The 22,683-nt window shown below is 38.0% G+C and overlaps 1 protein-coding gene and 1 long non-coding RNA gene across 2 annotated transcripts; one reads left to right on the forward strand and one right to left on the reverse strand.

Annotated features, from left to right (window-relative positions):
- The first annotated feature begins 7,572 nt into the window (after positions 1–7,572).
- LOC113350871 lies at positions 7,573–8,877 on the forward strand. Its single transcript, XM_026594976.1, has one exon. It carries the CDS (start codon positions 7,573–7,575, stop codon positions 8,875–8,877), a length of 1,305 nt encoding a protein of 434 aa, XP_026450761.1.
- An 8,475-nt stretch (positions 8,878–17,352) lies between these two features.
- On the reverse strand, positions 17,353–18,432 carry LOC113353150. Its single transcript, XR_003361107.1, has 2 exons — positions 18,283–18,432; positions 17,353–18,148 (listed from the first exon to the last, which is right to left on the reverse strand). It is a non-coding gene; the product is annotated as an uncharacterized LOC113353150 (long non-coding RNA).
- Between the last annotated feature and the right edge of the window lie 4,251 nt (positions 18,433–22,683).

The raw sequence follows: 22,683 nt of genomic DNA on the forward strand, positions 1-22,683 counted from the left end.
GACCGGCTTCTTGCAAGCCAAAGGGACGACCCTGGTCGGTCAAGGTAACATGCCCAGGTCACCATAATGTCTGTGTCTCAGTCTTGAGAATTTTGATATTTTCTGGTGTGCATTTGAGCAACATTTGAGAAAATATGAAGAAATCAGGATTTTGCTGAAACCGAGTAACTTCATAAGATGAAGGAAATAATAATAATAAAATAAGGAATTACCAGGTGCAGGACCGGCCACGGCTAGGGCATGGTCGGACGTCTAGTAAGCCCGGTCCCGTGACACCTTTCTTAATTTTATATTATTTCCTTGATGCAAAGGAAATATCATGAAACTGAGGAGTTTCTTCAAATGAAGGAGTTTTCATGAGATGAAGGAAATATGGGCACTACCTGGATAGGGGACGCTTATATTGCGATTGAAAAAATCAGGGGCGAAAATATTAAAATTCCGAACTAAGGGACTTCGGTCAGTACGCTCCCGCGGAATTTTTTTAATACCGCGCGTGTCCTAAATTTCCTTTGTTTTTCTCCGTTGGACTTGTTGTCCCGAATTTTGCTGGACAACGGGAAAATATGGTGTATGACAATGTTTACAATATGCGCTGTCCTGGAAAATACGCTTTGGTACAACGTTTAAAATACTTACTAGTCAAGGAAAACACGTTTTACACCAAGTATAGGACGGACTTACAACCATGACAACCTTATCACAACCAAGTATACAACTATTTAGTCTATATTCTGGAATTGTAAGTCACGTTTGGCACGACCCGTACTTATGTTCTTAGGTCCACGTGCTCTATCTTACACTTGCACAACAAAGTATACAGCAGTATGTACACCAAATATATATTATTATTTTAATAGTTTTACAACATGGACAGCTCGTATTGTGATTCACTTTACACCACTAACCGTAAGTATAAGCAAATAGAAGATGACATCGCGCCAACTTTCTTCACTAGATGTTTTCCGGAGCTGATCGATTTCACGGTAACACCGGTCGAGGTGGTAGGTTTAGTCGCCATATACCGGTATGCAATTGTAAACAAGTGGTAGGTTTATACGCCGATGTTTTCTACTAAGACGATAATATTACGCCAATGTTTTTACTGGTCAACTAAATCCATTATATACCCGATCGAGGTGAAGTTAAAACGTTTCATGTTTTGGGGTAACACAGATAAAATTATTTTTCTGAGTCCAATGGCGCACAACATGATGATGAGATTTTACAATCCATAAAGCTAAAATGCCAGGAGAAGCAAGAGTTGCGTCAATTGTTTAGTTGCATATTATTGTATTTGCATCATGTTCACCATACACCCACCTTGTACCTGAGGATCGACATGTATTTGCACCGTAGACAATAGGCATTGTGCACTTTACTTGAACAGATAATACATAAAATGATCTCTACATGAACACTTTATAACTACTACCAGTGATAATTTTGTTGCTTCCGTATTTTGATATGAGTTAAACTGACGGTTATCATGGCGAAAGGGGTTAATCTGATCAACGCGCATTTTTCCTGATGATCAAATCAGCGCTTCCGTATGATTTGTCGCTGCTTAGCACCTAACCACTTGTATATTTTCTCCATAATTGACTCACAACAGGATTATGAGATTTTAGAATCCATAAAGCTAGAATGCCTGGAGAAGCAAGAGCCGCGTCGAAAGGCTGTGAGAAGAAAACATCAGGCATAAGTTCCTGAAAATGACGAGAGCATTATTATGTAAAGCCCACTGTTACGCCCATATGATAATATATAAAGGCCCAGTGTAACGCAAACGGATTGCAACAAGAGCGCAAGCGGATTGCAATGGGGAGAAAAGACACCCAAAAATTTAGTAATTGGTGGAAGTAGTATTTATGGTTAAGATGTGACTAATATTATCCGGGTTTATTAATCCTAAAAGCAATCTAAGAAAAAGTCACTTAGAGGTAGATGCCGGAAGCACCCGGCTTATATATCTTGAAGTGACTTATTGATAAAAAAAATAAATAATCTTAGAGTGACTCCCCTAACCATGCTATGCTTTACAAATTGCAGAAAAATATCTATGTTAGAGAACCTAACCCTGCTGCCGCAATTAAGAACTAAGACTTTGAAAACCAGACTTGTCGCCGTGGGAGTAGTTTCCGACTTGGACTGAAGAATCAAGGTTGTTGACTTGATTGACTAAAACTTATATATGTTTCTGGGGATCCTGGTGCGAAATCTAACTCCATATGAATTTGGGATCTTATTATATATAAGTTTGAAGCGATAAGTTGGAAGTGAGACTTCCGGTTTGGACTTTGGATGCGTATTTTATTATCGAGGGGAGGCAAGTAAGCTCTTTTTAAGCGCATTTTATCTTGTAAAACACTCGGCATATTTTTCATTAACCTTAAAGTGCCTTTAAATAGGCAGGCATTACATAAAGATGAGACTCTTTGCCAGTAACCCATTACAACTAAACTCCTATTTTGTAGGCATTCTTATCCCACGTATAAATCACACAAATACACATTGAAACTGCCTAGCTAAATGTTGGGCTTAACCCCAATGACCAAATCATGAAGCATATCTTTGACCCAAAATATTAATTACTAAATCTCAATAATTTGGAATACAGACTGAGTACATATTTTTGAACTGATTTCATTGAATAGAAGAAAAAAAACATTCATGTATAGTGAAATAAAAAGAAGGAAAGGACATAAAATAGTTCACTACATCACGCTTTAACACGGAACACCTAATGATATTTAATGAATGGCCATGTACTTTCTGCCAAGAGACGATAGCAATGTTCGTGCAAAAACTCTTTGCCGTACTTTAATTCGTATTGGCTGCGACCCAAAGAGTACTGGAAAAATAATTTATTTATAAGTTATAATGAAAATAATTTATTTATAACTTACTCTCACCATATCAGATTCGTTGGGAACATCATCCGCCCGAGCTTCCAATTCTTGTTTCAGCACTATGCATTCATTGAATAGCAAATCGTATCTTTCTCTAATGTCCTGGAGCGTCCTTCAATAGCGATTTCCGTTTAGCGCTTTGAAAATCATAAACACACATTCCCACCAATCATTGGATGTTTGATCCATGTTAAGGTACGGATCTCCGGTTTCGTCGTGGTTACTGGCGACCCAGTATTCTCTTTCAAAGTCGTGCTTCGTGACAGTGATGTGTGATCTAAGAATAACAACATCCTCTTGATTATTGAATGGAGTTTGAGTCATTTTTGGTGTTTGAAAATGAAGAGTGACTGATTTGGGGAGATTGAAAGTGATGGGTGAATAACTTTGAAAGGATAGGTCTCTTTTTATAGGAAAAGAAAACCCAAAGGCTACTTTTAGAAAAAAAATCCTTTACTTGTATAAACAAAAGCAATAACTGCTCCTACGAGTCAACCGTACTGTTATTTTTAAAATGTTGTAATAACTGCATCTAGTCAATATACTGAGAACATGACGCACTCTCCTATGAAGAATATATATAGGAAAAATCCTTTGGATTCGAACCGGCTCCCCAAGTCAGCAGGTCATAAAACAGTTACCTGTCAGAAATGCTGGGAAGGGGCGAAGGTGACCGTGAAAAAGCATGCGTAACGTTTCCCACTTCCCAAGACGTAACATTTTCGAAAAATGTTCACCAATATCGGCATGATACATTGAGGGGAGTGGGGAAGGGGTGCGGCCGTGGGGTTTCAATAACATTTTCGAAGAAAACGGTACGCCTGTTTCTTCAACTACGCCACTTCCCATGAATTAACAAACCTTGGCTAGTAGTAATATGGATAGTCTTATTCTTAGGCATATTTAGCCGCCTAACTGTTTTTCTGGACTTACAAATCCCAAAATTATTCTCAGAACCCTAAAATATCAAAGGAGTGGCTTAACAATTCGAAATAAAAACGAATTAATGGCTTCCATGATTCAAAATTGTAAGTTTTATGAATCATCGAGTTTCTTAACTAACACGATTTCCATAATAATTTGGTTAAACAGTTCGGAAAAACTAAAAAACGATATTGACGTGATTTTTTCGGGAAAATTCTATGACGGTGTTAATACAAGTTAAGTATATGGTGCAAACACGGTGTAAAAAATTTAATTAGGTTTGAACTCTGATGAGTGATGGTGATGGAAGTATTGTGGATCATTAAAAAATAGAGTTTTGCCAAGTTTACTCATTAAAAAAGGCCTATTCAGCCAACATGATACGAGGGTTCCATCCCCGTTCAACCAAGGTGGAAGCTTATTTTGTCATGGGGGTGAGGATTCGAGGTGTTGTAAGTCGGCATGGTTTGAAATGGACGACCTTGTCGACTGTGTATAAAGTTCTAGTAGTATAATCATGGTTTTAAATCCTCTCAAGTTTTAGAGCATTTTCCAGTAATACTCATTTATTTGAGAAAGGTATTTGTAAAAATTTATTATAACAATGACTACGCTAAAACATATATTTTAACAAACAAGGCCATAGTTCTAGGGTATCAAAGCCCAAACAAGTGCACAAAAGTAACACTAATTTTAACCCCAAAGAAACAACTAAGAGCAATGATAAGTGTGAACACACTACATTTTTACATCTTAATTTACATTTATCTGGTTCTTCATTTTGTAAAAATTTAATGCTTTTGTTGAGTCTTGCAGTTTTTAATAAATATAGCTCAATGGACCGAAATACGGAACTGTGTCCAAAAAATAAAGGGAATTTGAAAGCAGATGAGTCTCTCGGCTATCCCATAACAAGGACGTTCATGGTGGCGCTCTATAAATGTCAAAGAGCTCAACTGGCACGAGCAAGGTCCCAGTCTTGATACTGTTATATATGGGACCAACCTACCTTGTCGAGTAATAAAGTGTATAAAGAAGGAATATGAAAAATATCAGCTTGACTTGCCATATTTTAATGGTCAAAACATAATGAAGACTATGGGAAGATTGATGAGGCAAACAAGGCAGTAAAAGGCACTAAATGATATTTGGAAAATGGCAGGCAAGATCACATATATTGAGGAGAATGACGATATGATCGGCTGAACTTACCATTTACTAATGATGTGTAATTAATCCAAAGAAGGAGCTGGCTTATACAAATGAAATCTTTTTACATTAATAAGAGAATATGGAGGAATATAACATTGTGCTCCACTTATGGAAGCTTGGAAGTGATCAAGGCAACTTAGCACGGGAGGGAGTGGTGATCTTTTATCCTGTGTTTGTATTGATTTTGATCTTTACACCTATCATTCTTATAATTGAAAGTGATCAAACGAGAAGTTGGATATAAAATACGCAAACTCTGCAAGTCCATTTGAGTTGGATAAAAATGAATTCCGTTAATTCTTTTACATTGTTACTTTCAGTTATGAGTAGCCAAATTATTTTTCTAGGATTAGAGAGAAAACCATATTATGTATGCTAGAGTGTTTTAAATTATTTTTCTATACTATCGTTTCTCCATGGCCTTTATATTCTTGTGTAGTAACGATAATAATTAATTTTTACGTGTCCTAATGCTTGAGTAATGAGTTATATATCTATCATAGAGACCAGCGTACCAGTGAAGAAAACTATTAGTCGTTCAAGAATTTTTATTGATTTAAACGATTTATTTTACGAGACGTAATTTGTGTCCTAAATCTTCTTGAGATTTCCGGAGAAATTTTAGAAAATTATTTAACATTCTAATATACATAATAGCGGTGGAATCTCGAAATCCTAGATTTTCGCCCTGTTTGAATACAAAATCACCATATCAATCTTTTGGTCTATTTTAGCAATTCTTGTTTAGTATTTATTCTTTCTTTCATTAGTCCTAAAACCAAATCTTTGAAGAGTCCGAGAATCGAATCCATTTCTTACCACTTGTAAAAACTACATCAGTTTTTGGCGCCGCCGACGCGGACTTGCCTTTAGATTAGGTTTAGATTTTTTTTTTAGTTTTTTTTAATTTTTTTTTATTTGATTTTACTTGGGTATTTTCTTGTTTTTATTGTGCAGGTAATATTCAACATTTATTGTGAAATTGCCTACCAAAAGAGGTAAGTTATAAAACCCAAATTTTTATTTATTTTTATTTATTTTATTTCCTTTTGTATATATTTCCATTATAATTTTTTTTTTAAAAATACACGTTGCACACACCATATTGCATCGTCAGAATTACCGAATTTAGGAAACCTATGGAAAAGTACGCTGAACCCGTGCCTTGGGCCTTATGGGAGTTACAAGCCGAAATTCCACAAGCCTCAGCCTCATACCTTTAGGTATATTTTGCTGAGGTAACCCAAGCTTACCTAATTTAGTAAACCTTGCATTTGCATGTGTAAGATTTTCTTGCTTCACTAGTATTATTGCTTGTGTATGCGCCGTTGGAAACGGGTAGGAGATAGACTTGTGGAAAACGACCTTTTTAGTTTGAGTCCGACCCGTTACACAGATTTTTGTGGTGATTCTATTTTTTCCCAAATGGTTAATGAAAATGCTGGTGAAGTCCCGCCAACCAAAACCCTTAGGGACCGTTTAAACCCGTCTAGAGTGATACGTGAACCTGGGGTTGTTATACCGACCAATACTGTTAAGTTTGATATTTAACCTGGGACATTTGGCATGCTACGTAAGTTTAGGGGGATTGGGAATGAGAACCCGTATACCCATATCTGGGACTTTGAGATGATTTGTGACACCATGAGTTATCCGAATGTCACCAAAGACGATGTTAGGTTGCGTTTGTTTCCTTTTTTCCTAGAAGAGAGAGCCGGTGAGTGGTATCGTATCATTCCTTATAAAACAATCACTACCTAGGATGGACTTGTAGAGGTTTTCGTTAAGAAATTCTACCCACACCATAAGACTGCTGCTGTACGACAGTCAATCCAAACCTTTAAGAAGAAAATAGGTGAGAGCCTACATGATTATGTAAAAAGGTTTAATGAGTTGTTATACCAATGCCCACATCATGGCTTTGATAAAGGCCACATGGCCCAAATTTTATATGAGGGCCTTGATAGTGAAACTAGAATGCAGGTAGAAACAATAAGTGGTGGAGAGTTTACCCATCAGGACCCAGATGAATGTTTTGACGAGTTCATCGAGTTAGCTGAAAAGATTCGTCAATGGGCTTCAATGAGGGAGCCCGAAATAACTAGGAACCCTATCCATAGGGTCAATAGAGTGGATAATGGGTCTGATATCCTTAGGCGTCTAGAGGCCTTAGAGATGAACCATGGGTCCAACCAGACTATGAGCTATAATAGTGAGCCCAGAACTTATCCATGTGCGATCTGCGGTGATCAAAGTCATATTGGACTCCATTGTCCCCTGTTTTACCCTAGTGAAACTACCCGTGATCAGATTAGTGTCCTACATGGCGGCATGAACTCTAAATATGAGGGTCGACCCAAGTTTGACCCATACTCTAATACCTATAACCCCGGTTGGAGACATAACCCGAATTTTCTCGTGGTCTAAAGGTGCGCATCAGGGTGGCCCATCTAGCAACCCACCAACAGGTTTTTCTAGGAACCATCCTCAAGCCCAAGTACCAAGCCCAGTTGATCCTAAGATGATGACTTTAGAGGCATCTATGAAACTTTTGTCCCAAAGTGTTGTTCAGAGTAACCAAAAATTCGATGATTTTATCTTGTTGAGTCAGCGTAACCAACAAAATAGCGACCGAGCTATAGCCAACTTAGAGACTCAAATAAGTCAACTTTCGAACCGGTTAAATGATAGGGAGGACAGGACATTTCCTAGCCAAACGACTCCAAACCCTAAAGGAGTTAACCAGGGTAATAGATCAGGTAGTTCTAACCACAATGAGCATGTCAAAGCAGTTATCACTCTTAGGAGTGGTAAAACTCTAGAGAACTCGGTAGAACCACCCAAGGATAGTAGTCCAACTGAAAATGAGACTGAAGTTGACCAAACTTTGTCTAAGGAACCTAATGGGCCTGAGAGTGCTAAGAGTCCAAGTGAGGAAGATATTCCTGAGAGAGTGTATATACCACCTGCACCATTTCCTCAGAGACTAGCTAAGAAAAAGCCTAGTACATATGCTGAAATCCTAGACATCTTTAAGCAAGTTAAGATCAACCTGCCTTTGTTAGATGCAATCAAACATGTACCGGCTATGGCCAAGTTCTTAAAAGACATGTGCACCGTCAAGAGAGACGCTAGTGTCCATAAAAAGACATTTTTGACCCAACAAGTTAGTTCCATATTCTCACAAAAGTACCCAATCAAATTTAAAGATCCTGTTTGTCCTACTGTCACATGTGTCATAGGTAAACAAACCATAGACAATGCTCTATTAGATCTTGGGGCTAGTGTGAATCTTTCAACTTTCTCGGTATATGAACAACTTGGACTAGGGGAGATGAAACCAACTAGGATAACACTACAATTAGCCGATAGGTCAGTCAAAATTCCACGTGGAATTATTGAAGACGTTTTGGTTCAGGTAGAAAACTTTATCTATCCAGTTGACTTTGTGATTTTAGACACTCAACCTGTCTCTAGTCAAGATATCAATATCCCAATTATCCTAGGTCGTCCGTTTCTATCCACTGCAAATGCAGTCATACATTGTCAAACTGGCCTAGTAGAATTTTCTTTTGGGAATCAGAAAATCTCGGTGAACGTTTCTAAAGCGTTACAACCCCCACCGGACCCTGAACACTATGACTCCATATGCATGATTGATTCTCTAGTTGAGAATACCTTTACCACTAATAGTGTTAATGATCCTTTAGAGGCGTGCTTGCCCCACTTCGGAGACTATTATGATGAGGATAGTCATTTTGAAGAAGTTAATGCGTTGTTAGACTCTGCACCAGTAATGAATTATGTAAAATGGAAGCGTAAACCATAACCTCTTCCGCCGACCATAGATAAAACCCTCCCATCATCAGTTAAGGCACCCACCTTTGAATTAAAACCGTTACCAGATACACTGAAATATGTATTTCTTGGTAATGAAAATACTCTTCCTGCCATAATTGCCTCTGACTTAGAGCCCGATCAGGAAAGTAGACTAGTTAGTGTTCTCCGAGATCACAAGACTGCAATAGGGTGGACCATAGCATACTTGAAAGGAATTAGTCCTGCAGATTGTATGCACCACATATACTTAGAAGAAGGTGCCAAAACCTCAAGAGAAATGCAAAGACGTTTAAATCCTAATATGAAAGAAGTTGTTCACACCTAGGTGCTCAAATTGTTAGATGCGTGTATCATATACCTCATATCTGATAGTAAATGGGTCAGCCATGTCTAGGTTGTCCCAAAGAAGTCTGGGATTACGGTAGTTGCGAAAGAGAACAATGAACTGATCCCTACCCGTGTTACCACCGGGTGGAGAGTATGTATAGACTACCGTAAGATGAACTCAACCTTTAGGAAAGACCACTTTCCTTTACCATTCATCGACCAGATGTTAGAAAGATTAGCTGGCCACAACCATTATTGTTTCCTAGATGGATATTCTAGTTATAACCAAATCCCTATAGTACCGGAGGACCAAGAGAAGACAACCTTCACATGTCCATTTGGTACTTTTGCTTACAGGTGTATGCCTTTTGGGTTGTGTAATGCACCTGCAACATTCCAACGTTGCATGCTAAGTATCTTCTCGGACATGGTTGAGCGATTTCTCGAGGTCTTTATGTAAGATTTTCGGTGTTTGGTTCCTCTTTCGATGAATGCTTGCACCACCTTACACTAGTTCTAGAACGTTGTAAAGAAAAGAACTTAGTCCTTAATTGGGAAAAGTGTCATTTTATGGTTAAATCTGGAATAGTGTTAGGACATGTGGTGTCCTGAACAGAAGTTGATCAAGCCAAGGTTGACCTAATTTCAAAATTAAGACCACCTAAGAATGTAACAGATGTTAGATCTTTCCTTGGCCATGCTGGATTTTATCAACGTTTCATCAAAGACTTTAGCAAGATTGCCTTACCTCTGTTGAACCTACTTGCTAAAGATACTGCATTCGTATTTGATGAAGCCTGTGTTCAAGCTTTTGAGTAGCTGAAATCATTGTTGACTTCTGCCCCTATCATCCAACCACCCGATTGGAACCTCCCATTTGAACTCATGTGTGATGCGTCCGATTATGCGGTTGGTGCTGTCCTTGGCCAACGACGTAATAAAGCACCTAGTGTGATTTATTATGCCAGTAGGACCCTAAATGATGCCCAGTTGAATTACACTATCATTGAGAAAGAAATGTTAGTCATCGTTTTTTCCTTGGAGAAATTTAGATCATATCTCCTAGGGTCTAAGGTCATAGTATATTATGATCATGCCGCTCTTAAATATCTCCTTTCGAAGAAGGACTCAAAACCTAGGCTGGTCAGATGGGTATTACTTTTCCAAGAATTCACTCTATATATACGTGATAAGAAAGGGTCTGAAAATGTAGTAGCTGACCGTTTATCCCGTATACTTGATGAGACTAGAGATGATGAGAGACCAATCCATGATGCGTTCCTCGACGAACAATTATTTTCCATCTCTGAGTTACCCTGGTTTGCTGACATTGTTAATTATTTGGTAACTGGTCAAATGCCTGACCATTGGTCTAAACAGGATAAAGTTAAGTTCTTGTCTGAGGTTAAATACTTTTTCTGGGATGATCCATACTTATTCAAGTACTTCCCTGATCAGATCATCCATCGTTGTATTCCTGACAACGAAATCTCCAGTGTCCTGACTTTTTGTCACTCTGGAGCTTGTGGGGGTCACTTTAGTTCTAATAAAACAACTGCGAAGGTTTTACAATCTGGTCTTTATTGGCCAACCCTGTTTAAGGACTCCCACCTATTTTGTTAAAGTTGTGAGAGATGTCAGAAGTTAGGGAAGTTGACCCGCTGTAATATGATGCCACTTTATCCTATACTAATAGTAGAAATATTTGATGTGTGGGTTATAGACTTTATGGGTCCTTTTTTCAATTCCTATGGTAACCTTTACATCTTATTAGCCATTGACTATGTGTCTAAGTAGGTTGAAGCAATAGCTACCAAGATAAATGATCGCCACGTTGTGATCAAGTTTGTTAGACACAATATTTTCTCTCGATTTGGTATGCCTAGAGCAATCATTAGTGATGGAGGTTCCCATTTTTGTAACAGGTCTTTTGAGACGCTCATGAAGAAATACTCTATTACCCATAAGGTTTCTACACCTTACCACCCACAAACTTGTGGCCAAGTAGAAGTGTCTAATAGGAAGATTAAACAGATTTTAGAGAAGACCGTAAACCCTACCCGGAAGGATTGGTCTTTGCGCTTAAAAGAAGCTTTATGGGCTTACCGAACCGCTTTTAAGACTCCACTTGGGATGTCTCTGTATAGACTAGTCTTCGGTAAAGCCTGTCATTTTCCTGTAGAATTAGAACACCAAGCTTATTGGGCCATTAAAAGGCTAAACTTTGACCTACCTATTGCTGGTGATAACCGTAGACTTCAGCTCAATGAGTTAGTAGAAATTCGTAATGATTCTTACCAAAATGTGAAAATTTACAAGGAGAAAACCAAAGTTTTTCACGACAAATCGATTCTTCGAAAGTCGTTTACACCAGGACAGAAAGTTCTCTTGTATAATTCTCGCCTTCACCTTTTTCCTGGTAAGCTTAGATCTCGTTGGACTGGCCCATTCTATGTCAAGACCGTTTATCTGCACGGTTCTGTTGAGGTTAGGAACCATGATACTGGAGAGACTTTTAAAGTCAACGGTCAGCGGTTGAAACCATTTATCGAATTGACCAACCCTGAAGTGGAAAATACAAATTTACAGGATCCCGTTTATCACGACTAATTTTCTGCAGGTACAGTCATGTCTGGCTGAAGACATTAAACTTAGCGCTTTATGGGAGGCAACCCACCTTTGTGGTACTTGGTCCTGGTAACATCTTTCCTATTTTTCTTTTGATCAACATTTCTCTTTGTTCATTCATTTATTTATATCTGGAACATCGAGGACTATGTTCATTTTAGGTTTGGAGGTAAGGGAGAAATTTTTTAGTTGTACCAAGAATCTCCAATATTTAGAGTCACATAGTATTCAGTTAGCTAAGTGTACATACTGTTTCTCACTGAAAAGATGGAAATTGGAATTGCTAGGGATAACATTCTATTGAGACATTAGAGAAAAAAACATTGAGATCTTTTACATTCAGGAGAGAACATGTTCCTTTTAGAGGGTAATCGTGATGGACCGAACCATCCATGATGGAAAGGAAATTAGGCCTGAAGGAAATGCAGAAAGACAAAGCATCCTCACAATGTAGTCTTAGTTACTGGATTACGACTCTCTCTCAGTAGAAACTTATCATCATCAACAAGTGGAGTGACATCAAAATATATGAAGAAATTTAAAGAGTTTATGGTTTAGAAGCAACATTAGAAAGAAGAATTCAAAAATCAAAGTTGAAGACTTAGTTACAAGAGCAAGGAAAATCAAACGTTGAAAGTTGTTGAAGTACATGATACCAAGACATTACACATCGAAAAAATCCAAGTGCTAAAGTTCTTCTCTCATGGCCATGTAAATTTTAGTCTTGTTATTATTGTTCCATTAAAAAAAATGAAAAATATATATATATACATTTAAATTTTTGTTCAAAAAGGCCATAGGGAAGTAGAAATCTTTAAGGAAGTTTCAAGCAAGAAATTGAAAAATTAAAGAGAAGAGTTAATTGTCAAGGTTCTACAAGGTTCAAGAGTTTATCATCAATAGTTGAAGCCGAAGAAGACGTTGTTTCTACTTAGCACTATGAGAGAGTCGAAGAGAGGTGCATATTGGTTGCTTTGTTAGTCCGCTTTCCATATGGCACAAGATCTTTCTAGCACTGGTTCAACTCATCACACGTAATTTGTTCAGCTGTGTAGCAGATGTCCCTCTCATCTTTATCTCTCTCCTAATCTTATCCAGCTATAAAGCAGATGCATCTTACAATGTTTATCTAGCTGTGTAGCGGATATCTCTTTATCTAGCAGTGTTGCGGATGTGTCTCACCTATTCTTTATTCAGCTTTAGAGATGGTACCTTTAATTTCTCTGGCATTCTAGTTACTTGGAGATAGGTTGAGAATATGTATGTCATCATAGATATTTGAATACTTGTGACCAATTTGGAGTAAATGGTTTTGTGGGTACACCTCTGTTAAACCCTCCCGAGAGGTTTGCTCGGGACTAGCAAAATGTAGGTTTGGGGGTATTTGATAAGTATGTAAACACTACATTTTTACATCTTAATTTACATTTATCTGGTTCTTTATTTTATACAAATTTGATGGTTTTGCTGAGTTTTGCAGTTTTTAAAGCAGATGAATCCCTCGGCTATCCCATAACAAGGACGTTCATGGTGGCGCTCTACAAATGTCAAAGAACTCAACTGGCACGAGCAAGGTCCTAGTCTTGATACTGTTACATATGGGACCAACCTACCTTGTCGAGTAATAAAGTGTATAAAGAAGGGATATGAAAAATACCAGCTTGACTTGCCATATTTTAATGGTCAAAACATAATGACAACTATGGGAAGATTGATGAGGCAAACAAGGCAGTAAAGGGCACTAAATGATATTTGGAAAATGGCAGGCATGATCGCACGTATTGGGAGAATGACGACATGATCGGCTGAACTTACCATTTACTAATGATGTGTAATTAATCCAAAGAAGGAGCTGGCATATACAAATGAAATATTTTTACATTAATAAGAGAATATGGAGGAATATAACATTGTGCTCCACTTATGGAAGCTTGGAAGTGATTAAGGCAACTTAGCACGGGAGGGAGTGGTGATCTTTTATCCTGTCTTTGTATTGATTTTGATCTTTACACCTATCATTCTCGTAAATGAAAGTGAGCAAACGGGAAGTTGGATATAAAATAAGCAAACTCTCTAAGTCCATTTGAGTTGAATAAAAATGAATTCCCTTAATTCTTTTGCATTATTACTTTCAGTTATGAGTAGCTAAATTATTTTTCTAGGATTAGATAGAAAACCATATTATGTATACTAGAGTGTTTTAGATTATTTTCTATATTATCGTTTTTCCATGACCCTTATATTATTGTGTAGTAACGATAATAATTAATCTTTACGTGTCCTAATGCTTGACTAATGAGTTATATATTTATCATAGAGACCAGCGTACCAGTGAAGAAAATTATTAGTCATTTAAGAATTTTTATTGATTTAAACGATTTGTTTTCCGAGACGTACTTTGTGTCCTAAATCGTCTTGAGATTTCCGGAGAAATTTTAGAAAATTATTTAACATTCTAGTATACGTAATAGCGGTGGCATCTCGAAATCCTGAATTTTCGCCCTATTTGAATACAAAATCACATATCAATCTTTTGGTCTATTTTAGCAATTCTTGTTTAGTATTTTTTGTTTCCTTCATTAGTCCTAAAACCAAATCTTTGAAGAGTCCGAGAATCGAATCCATTTCTTACCACTTGTAAAAACTACATCAAGCAACACAAGTTTCACGACTACATAACAAGCAACAAAAACCTAAATTCTTCTTTGACTTTATCTTCATCTGCATTCTTCACAATTTTCAGTGATGATACCTCATCCCTCTTTACAGGGGTCCTTTCTCCTCTATTGCACCTACTAAAGTTCTCATATGCCCAAGCAAGGCGACATGTTGCTCTTAACCGATAGAAAGATAATCCAAATTTACCAAAAATAAAAAGATACAAAGGGTATGAAGGTGAAAAACAAGTTTTTAATCAGATTCCTCGGATGACTGATCAGATACACTGTCACTAAGGATCGACTTCCCTTTACCGCTATCAACGCCAAAGGTGCTGGCAACATCTCCACGAGAGCTAGCGCCAATTTCAGAAGAATGAGGAGGGAGAGACTCGGTCAAATCAAGATGCTCACGAGCATTCTTAAGCTGTTGATTAAGCTGGACAATTTTATCCTCCAGAAGGTTTTCATTTAGCTTAAGCTACCTATATTTCGCGCTAAGATCTGCAACCTGACGAGTTAAACTCGCGTTGTTGGATTTTTCAATCTCAAGCTTTGCTGCTAACATCGACCGTGCAGAAGGAGCCTCATCGGCTTTCTGCTGGAGACACTTTGAAAAATTAACCCCTATAACAAATTCGTTCATGAACTGACAAAAATACTTCGCTAATCAGTTAAAATGGCTAATAATAGAAAAACCACAGATGAAACAAGAAAGTTTATTTGCATAATGAAGAAATTCTTACCGAGACAAGTTTCGATGCCATCCGATTCTCTACCTCGGAAAGCCTAGAGGAGGAGGGTGATGGATCAGTCGAGTGGCAAGAAGCTAGTAACAATTTTAGGGCGGATGCACCATCTGAGTCGCTATGCACGCTCGAATAAGAGCCACTCGCACAACAACCAGAAGAATTGGGAACCTTACACGAAGATACAACATCCCTTTTCCTTTTGGATTGGGAAAAAAACCCGAGATCCATAGTTTTTTTTTTTATCTACAATAGATAAGAAAGAATGAACAAATTAAAAGATATAGTACTGTGCGCCTTATCTCTAATATGCACAAAAATAAAGAGTTACAAAATAACTCACGAGGAAAAGGAAAGGCTTTCAGCCTCAAAAAGGCATCAATTCGATTACCATGCTCATATGGACCTGAAAAGATGAGGGGGTACTTATCATTAAACTTAGTGCCATCCAAATTATTGTACATGAATGAATTTTTATGTTCAAAGCCGAGTGATAATTCCGGACTGCTACAAAAAATGCTCTTTAGATAAGAACCAGGGATGGTTCGAACTTCATAATTAGAAGACAATATGGCAGAAGTTATCTTTCTGTTTTTGGGAAGATTATGATTCCGAAGAATAATGGAACACATGTAATTGAAAATTTTCGACTCCATCTCCGCTGGAGAAAGATTTTTAATATACAGGAACTCATGAACTAACGAAGGAATGGGAAACATGAATCCACACTGCAAGTGCGATTCGGGAATCAATAATTCTCCTTCCTTCAAATCTTTGACATCATAGGCGTTAATCGTATACAGGGAAGGCCAGCGAACCTCTATACCGCAACAGGTCGGAAGATTATAAAATTCAAAGATTGTTTCAGGTGGAGTTGGAAAAGGTACCATTACCATAATGAGAATCAAGAAAAAGAATATGGTACTATGAAGGAAGGTTAAACGTAGAAAAAGGTTGAAAGAAGTCTGAAAGATACAAGATACTGAAAAGGAAATTTACAAGACTAATTTATATACAAGGGAAAAAAACTTAATGGAATAAAAAACTAGTAACCGCCTAAACCGGTACACCTTCCCGAGAGGGTTATTGATACTCAGTTTTAAACTCCTCGGTTTTACTAAATAATTTTAACTTCTTGAATTCTGAGAAAACCAACCGCGCCAATCCAATAAGTTTTCAAGCAACCAATTGTTTTCCAGCTCCGCCACCAGAACAAAATATAACACAAGCTGGGTGCTTCCTAATCTATGTCTAAGTGACTGTTCCAAAGATATCTCTTGTGTCCTTAACCACCAAAAATATCTTTTTTTTGAAATGGAAAAGATATATTGAAAGATAAAAAGATATGTACAGATTATTTACAAGGTCAAGAAACCATCACAAAGAGAAGATTACTATAGCTACAAGTACATTATATCCTCCCAATGATTCATAATCTGAGTTGCAGATTAGTTTTTAAAACCTCCGTAGTTGAGCTCCATAGATGAATCCATTGCTTTATAGCAATCTCTAGCCAAAATAATTGCACTAACTCTCCCAAGAAGGCTCGTATCCTTTTTAAAATCACCGACGTTAGGCCTTGCTTTATACACTAAAATGTACCCCATCCACTGCAGACAAAATGGTTGAGTAAATTTTGGTGCATAAAACGGGTATTAACGAGAATTTTAAAAGGTTCCAAAATATATTAATCCTAATAATGGTGCGTTCTACAAATTGCATAAAATATCAAGTTTAGAGTCGTATACCCTGAACTACAATTAAGAACACTACTACATTGTTTCCATCAATGAATCCATATCCAGCAATACTAGGATTTCATTTATATGAACCATGCATACCAATAAAAGAGGCAATAATCCTATTGCCGTTTAAAAGAGCATTATTTGTTTCAAAAAGATCAGAAAGCAGCCAAATAACTATATCGCAAGAACTCTAATCAGTGAATGATGCAGTTCAAACAACTAGCACAACTAGTATCGTTCAAACAAAAACAGATGCACGCCAAACCCTGTGAGATTATAATGTTGATGCCCAATTGATCGAATCTATCCTTATCAATTAAACTGAATAAATACCCCAGGAAGATGAGCATCATTCATCTTCCTCTCATGTTCTTCTAGTTTTACGGCTTTCATGGAAGTTCATGATATGTCTCTTCTTTCTGTTGTTGAGCCCTTGAATCAATTCTTTATGTTTCCCGTCTTATTTTATTTCTGGCTTGCAGTATCACTTTTCCTCCGCAGGTCAAAGTCTTGTTAAGTGAAAGATTTTTGCCGAGATTGGGGATAACAGTATTTCCTCTCGATTGTTACGTGGTACCTGACTTGATCTTTGGGTCACCATACGCAAAGAGCTATCAACCGAGCCTGTTGGAAGATCCTCTTTACTATGCGACTCTTAGCTTGGAGTCAGCTTGTCGTGGTTATGCTGATTACTGACGGTGATGCTGATTACCTTGCTGTTTTAGGATGCGTTGGCGATGATGAGTTTGGCTAAGGGTTTTATGAGGTGGATTGAAGATGAGCAATAGTAAGGATATTTTTGAGTAATATGATGTTAGTATGCTTGCAAGCTGATTACAAAAGGTTTGCAAATGGATTGCAGCAGAATAGTGAGACAATACAGTGAGAGTGTAAGCTTTATATTTAGTTGTGTGTTGACTAAATGAGTGGATGTAAGACATCCAAACTAGACTTTAAACCATAGTGTAACTATAGTAAACCTCACCTAAACTACACTCACCTCCTCTTATCCTACGCTCTCAAAATTGTCAAAATTCTACCATTTTTTGTTTCTTTAATTACACTGTCAATTCTAATGGAAAACCAAAAATGATGTTCGAAGTAGAATCTGTTTCTCGCAAACACTTTTCTTCTCAATCCAAATCCAACCATCCCTGGAAAAAAAAAGTTCAGTTACCCAAAATCACAACAAAAAAATATCCAAGTTCGGATTTCATGTATGAAGTATCAATCGATGTCTGTAATTAACAATCGTACAAGTTGGATTTTTGATCTGGTCAAATTTTACCTTGAGAATATTTAAATAATGTATTCACCAGGTATTCATACAATTAATGATACTAATTTTCACCATTCTGATATGGTTGATGATGTTCAGCGAGTTTTTGAAGATTTAAGAGAAAATCTTGGATTATAAGTTCTTGAGAAACCCATCTTCCGTACAATATTATATGTGAGTGTTTATCCGTGATGATCCTTGTATTTTTCTGAGGAAGATGGTGTTACTTTGAGGAGGTAACGACTAACTGGTGAGGTGAGTCATCGGTATAATTTAGGTTGTTTAAACTATGGTTTGGGTGACGTCAAAAAATTCCAAATGATTGGCGTGCATGCTGGTAGATCATATTTGATCTAGCACTGCGAGAGATAAAATTTGTCGGCAACCATCAAATCCCATAAAGTACATACCAGAACTTCTATATCATCATGAAATAAACAAATTTGATGTTGTCAACCACACATCACCATAATAATTAAACTAATAAAAAAAATTTAAATATTTTTAACTCAATTATAAAAAAAAAATTCAGATAGTGTTGCTCAAAGGAAATTCATTAATGAATATTAAAAAGTAAATTCAACATTTGCCTCAGACATAAGAGGACTTATCAAACAAAAGACGAACCTTCAAACATCGCCTCGAAAAAGCACATGAGGAATTACAAATGACGACCACAACCTTTAAACATTTCCTCGGAGCACATACGAGGACTTTAACACAAAACTATCAACAAAATCTCAGGGAGGAATAACAGAAAATAAAACCACAAGCAGCAGGTACTAACACCATTAAATTGTTCAACAATTTTATCTGAACCCTCGGATGGACCACCAGGTAAATTTGGCTCTTCATCAAGGGTCTGAGCAGGAGTCACGATATTGGAAGTAGTAGCGACATCTCTTTTACCTTCGCGACGACCATCCTTGTACGCGTCTTTTATCTTCTTTGCATAGTCAACATGAAGATCTTCAGTTTTCTTGGTCCAGTCAGCGCGCTCAGCCTCTAGCTCCTCCTCATGACGAGCCTCAATACCAACAAGTTCACCATCTAAATTCGCATTCTCCTCATTGAGTTCAGCCACTTGCTTCTCTACCTCTATCAAACGATTGCGAGCTTCTGCGAGTTAGAAAAAACAAAGACGAGTTAATCAATGCAAAGTTGTAAAGAACAGTTAACGTAGTAAACATACTGATTAAAGCAACCTTTGTGGTTGGTTAAAACAAAATTAGGGTCTGCTCAAGTTGGGCTCTCTCCTTGAGTGGACGAATCATGGCTACCAATAGAAGGACCACTTAGACAAGAAGCAAAATAAAATGGTAAATACCTTCAAGTGCTTGTTTTTCCCGGCGCAAAATATCAATCTCTTGATTAGAAGCATTCCGACTGGATTGCACACGGTGAGTATCCCCCTCAATGGTTTTGGCTCGTTTTCTAGCAACACGAGAATTGGACAACATTGCAGTATAAAAGCGTTGGGCCTAACACAAGAGTAAAAAACTTAAAGTTAGACAGGGGAAATTAAAATGCACTTATCAAACATAAAAAAGCTGTAAAAACTTACCATGGTATTGCTCCAACGCTGAATAGCCTCGTCTTGCGTGTCGAAAACCTGTGCTTGGTCCTCCACGCTCATATTAAGGAACTCATCCGAGCAAAGGACACCAGCAGCTTGAGCAACTTCACCAAACACAGTTATCGAAGTAGATGAGGAAGGAACAACTGAAAAATTAGCAAAACCACTTGCAAATGAATTAAGCACACCAGTGCCACCACCAACAGAAACAAATTTACCACCGCCACCCAGAGCACCTCCATCGGATGGAGCATCCTTTCCATCACAACCCATACGGACATCCTTACCACCACCTGGAGCAACTCCATCGGATGAAGCATAATTTTTAGCGACGTCACTCTTCTGGGGAACAACAATATCGCCCTCAGAGTTAAAAGACTCGGACTCAGGGATGGATTCATCCATATCATCAACACCATCATCATCATCAAAAATACAAGAAAGATCAACATCAATAGCATGCATACTAACACGAGCTGGAGCATTAGAAGGGCCCGATCCAGCTGTAACCTGCCCACGCTGCAAAATTTGAAATCAGATGCTATTTTATAAAACATGGGGAAATCACAAAGAAGTATTTTCTACCTGAGTATCCTCAGCATCCCGAATAACCTGCGCCCGAGTGACCCGACACTTACGAACCGGTGTAACAACCCAGTTAAGCTCCCAGGGCCTGTAAGCCGGCAAATGACCATGCATATCAGGAAGCCCAGGATGAACACCACCGACATCGTCCCAGCCATAAACGTAGGGACCAACAATCCGAATAGGATACAAGAACCACTTCGGATCGTTAGTCTTACGTAGGGTGGTGTTACTCGGAGAATGAGGATCAAGATCGAACAGAAGCAAAGGACCCCTTAAAGCACGGCGATTCCTCGAAATACCCACACCAAAGCCTTTGAACTTCTCACCAAGCTGATGGCACCAGTAATTATCCAAGAAGCTATCAGGAGTATACAGATCATACTGGGAAGGGACGAACTGGTTCCTCTCATGCGCCGTAAGTATACCCTGGCTACGAAAATCACATTCTCGAAGAATACACTAGAAGTTTCCATTAGGTTGACACAAATCCCTTTGAGGATTAAGACTAGCAAGAACCTCGAACTGGAAGGTGTTCAGAGGGTTGTATAAGGGTGGACGAAGCCCCGCCTCTAGCTGACCTTCTGTAACCACGATCTCATTTGGTCCACATGGCTGCTCGGCAATCTCACAGGTCAGAATGCCAGTCTGTTTGTCAGGATGAGCATAAGAAACGTTGAATCTCTGAAGATGGTAGTCGGATTTTAGGTTCTCTAAATACAAAGCAGCTGTCGCTGCCATCTCCGCAGATCTGCTACTTGAACCGTGATGTTTAGATGCAAGTATCTTATTACCAGAACTGGAAAAGTTCACCAAATAAAGAACTATTGTCAGAAACAGAAACTGATAAAATACAAACAGAAAAAACGAAACCAAACATTATGAGACAGTAAAAGTAACCGAACAAAAACCATAATACAGTAAGGAACAAGTGATGACGAACACAAAAGATAATCTCAAAAAGGATTGGTACTTACCGTTTTGGTAGACGCTTTGGTAGACGAGATGGAGTTCTTCCAGACATGATATGATCTTTGTATAGATGGAGTTAAATATAATAAGGAAAAAGACAAAGAAAACAAAGTTCTGAAACTTTGCAGGAGAAGTGACGAAATGAAAATGAGCACATGGCGCACTCTCCTATGAAGATTATATAGAGGAAAAATTCTTTGAATTCGAACCGGCGCCCCAAGTCAGCAAGTCATAAAGCAGTTACCTGGCAAAAATGTTGGAAGGTGCGAAGGTGACCGTGAAAAAGCATGCGTAACGTTTTCCACTTCCCAAAGACGTAACATATTTGAGACATGTTGACTAATACCGACATGGTACATTGAAGGAGCGGGAAGGGGGCGACATTTTCGAAGAAAGCGTTACGCCTGCTTCTTCACCTACGCCACTTCCCAAGACGTTACAGCTTACGCCTGACTCTTCACCTCCGTCTTCCCAAGACTTAACGATTTTTTTTTGTTTTTAATTAGAACCTGCTTGCCTCGGTAAACGGAAACAAAAATGCTCTGAGTTTGAGTCTTTATAGTTTCTACTTGCTCTAAGATTTGGGCTGTCTTAACTAGGTTTAGGGACAAGTAATTTAATTAGGTTTAACAGTCGATCCTATTTCTCATACAAATCAAAGGTATTCACTACCAAGAATTTTTTTTTTTATTGTTTAAAATAAATTTGACATAGTAGTTGATGATGATTGACGATACCCGATTGAAGGAGAACATGTCTAATAATTTCGTTAACAAATTTGTTTTTTTTTTCGTTCTTTAATATAAATCATTAACACACGGGGTTAACTATTCCTTAGAAAAACAAGACACGTGGCGAAATATAATCGGTCAAAACAGGGGTCAGTAAATTATTAGGCACAGACGGTTTTGACCCAAAAACCTTCTCCGGATTCTTCCCCGTGACGTGTCGTCCACTTAGTGACTAATCCAACACTAATGGCCCCCAAGAAACTCTATTAATAAGCCCGTTTAGCTGAACGTGATTTTAAATTAGGTGTTATGGTGACGCATATACTATAAGTTAGTGTTTACTGCTCCACCCGGCTTTTAAAATTACGTTTGGTGTCCTACGCGCGCTTTATAACTTTATGTACCTATTTAGAATTGCCAAAAAAAAATGTTCTCATATATACACACTTCGTTTACAATATAGACATGTGGCACAATTATCAGCTGGGAGTGCGCCTGGGTTTGTTGTCCTACATGGTTTATCGCAACAACACTAAAGGTCCGTTT

Source organism: Papaver somniferum, chromosome 2 (genome assembly GCF_003573695.1).
Source record: "Papaver somniferum cultivar HN1 chromosome 2, ASM357369v1, whole genome shotgun sequence".
Taxonomy (NCBI): Eukaryota; Viridiplantae; Streptophyta; class Magnoliopsida; order Ranunculales; family Papaveraceae; genus Papaver; species Papaver somniferum.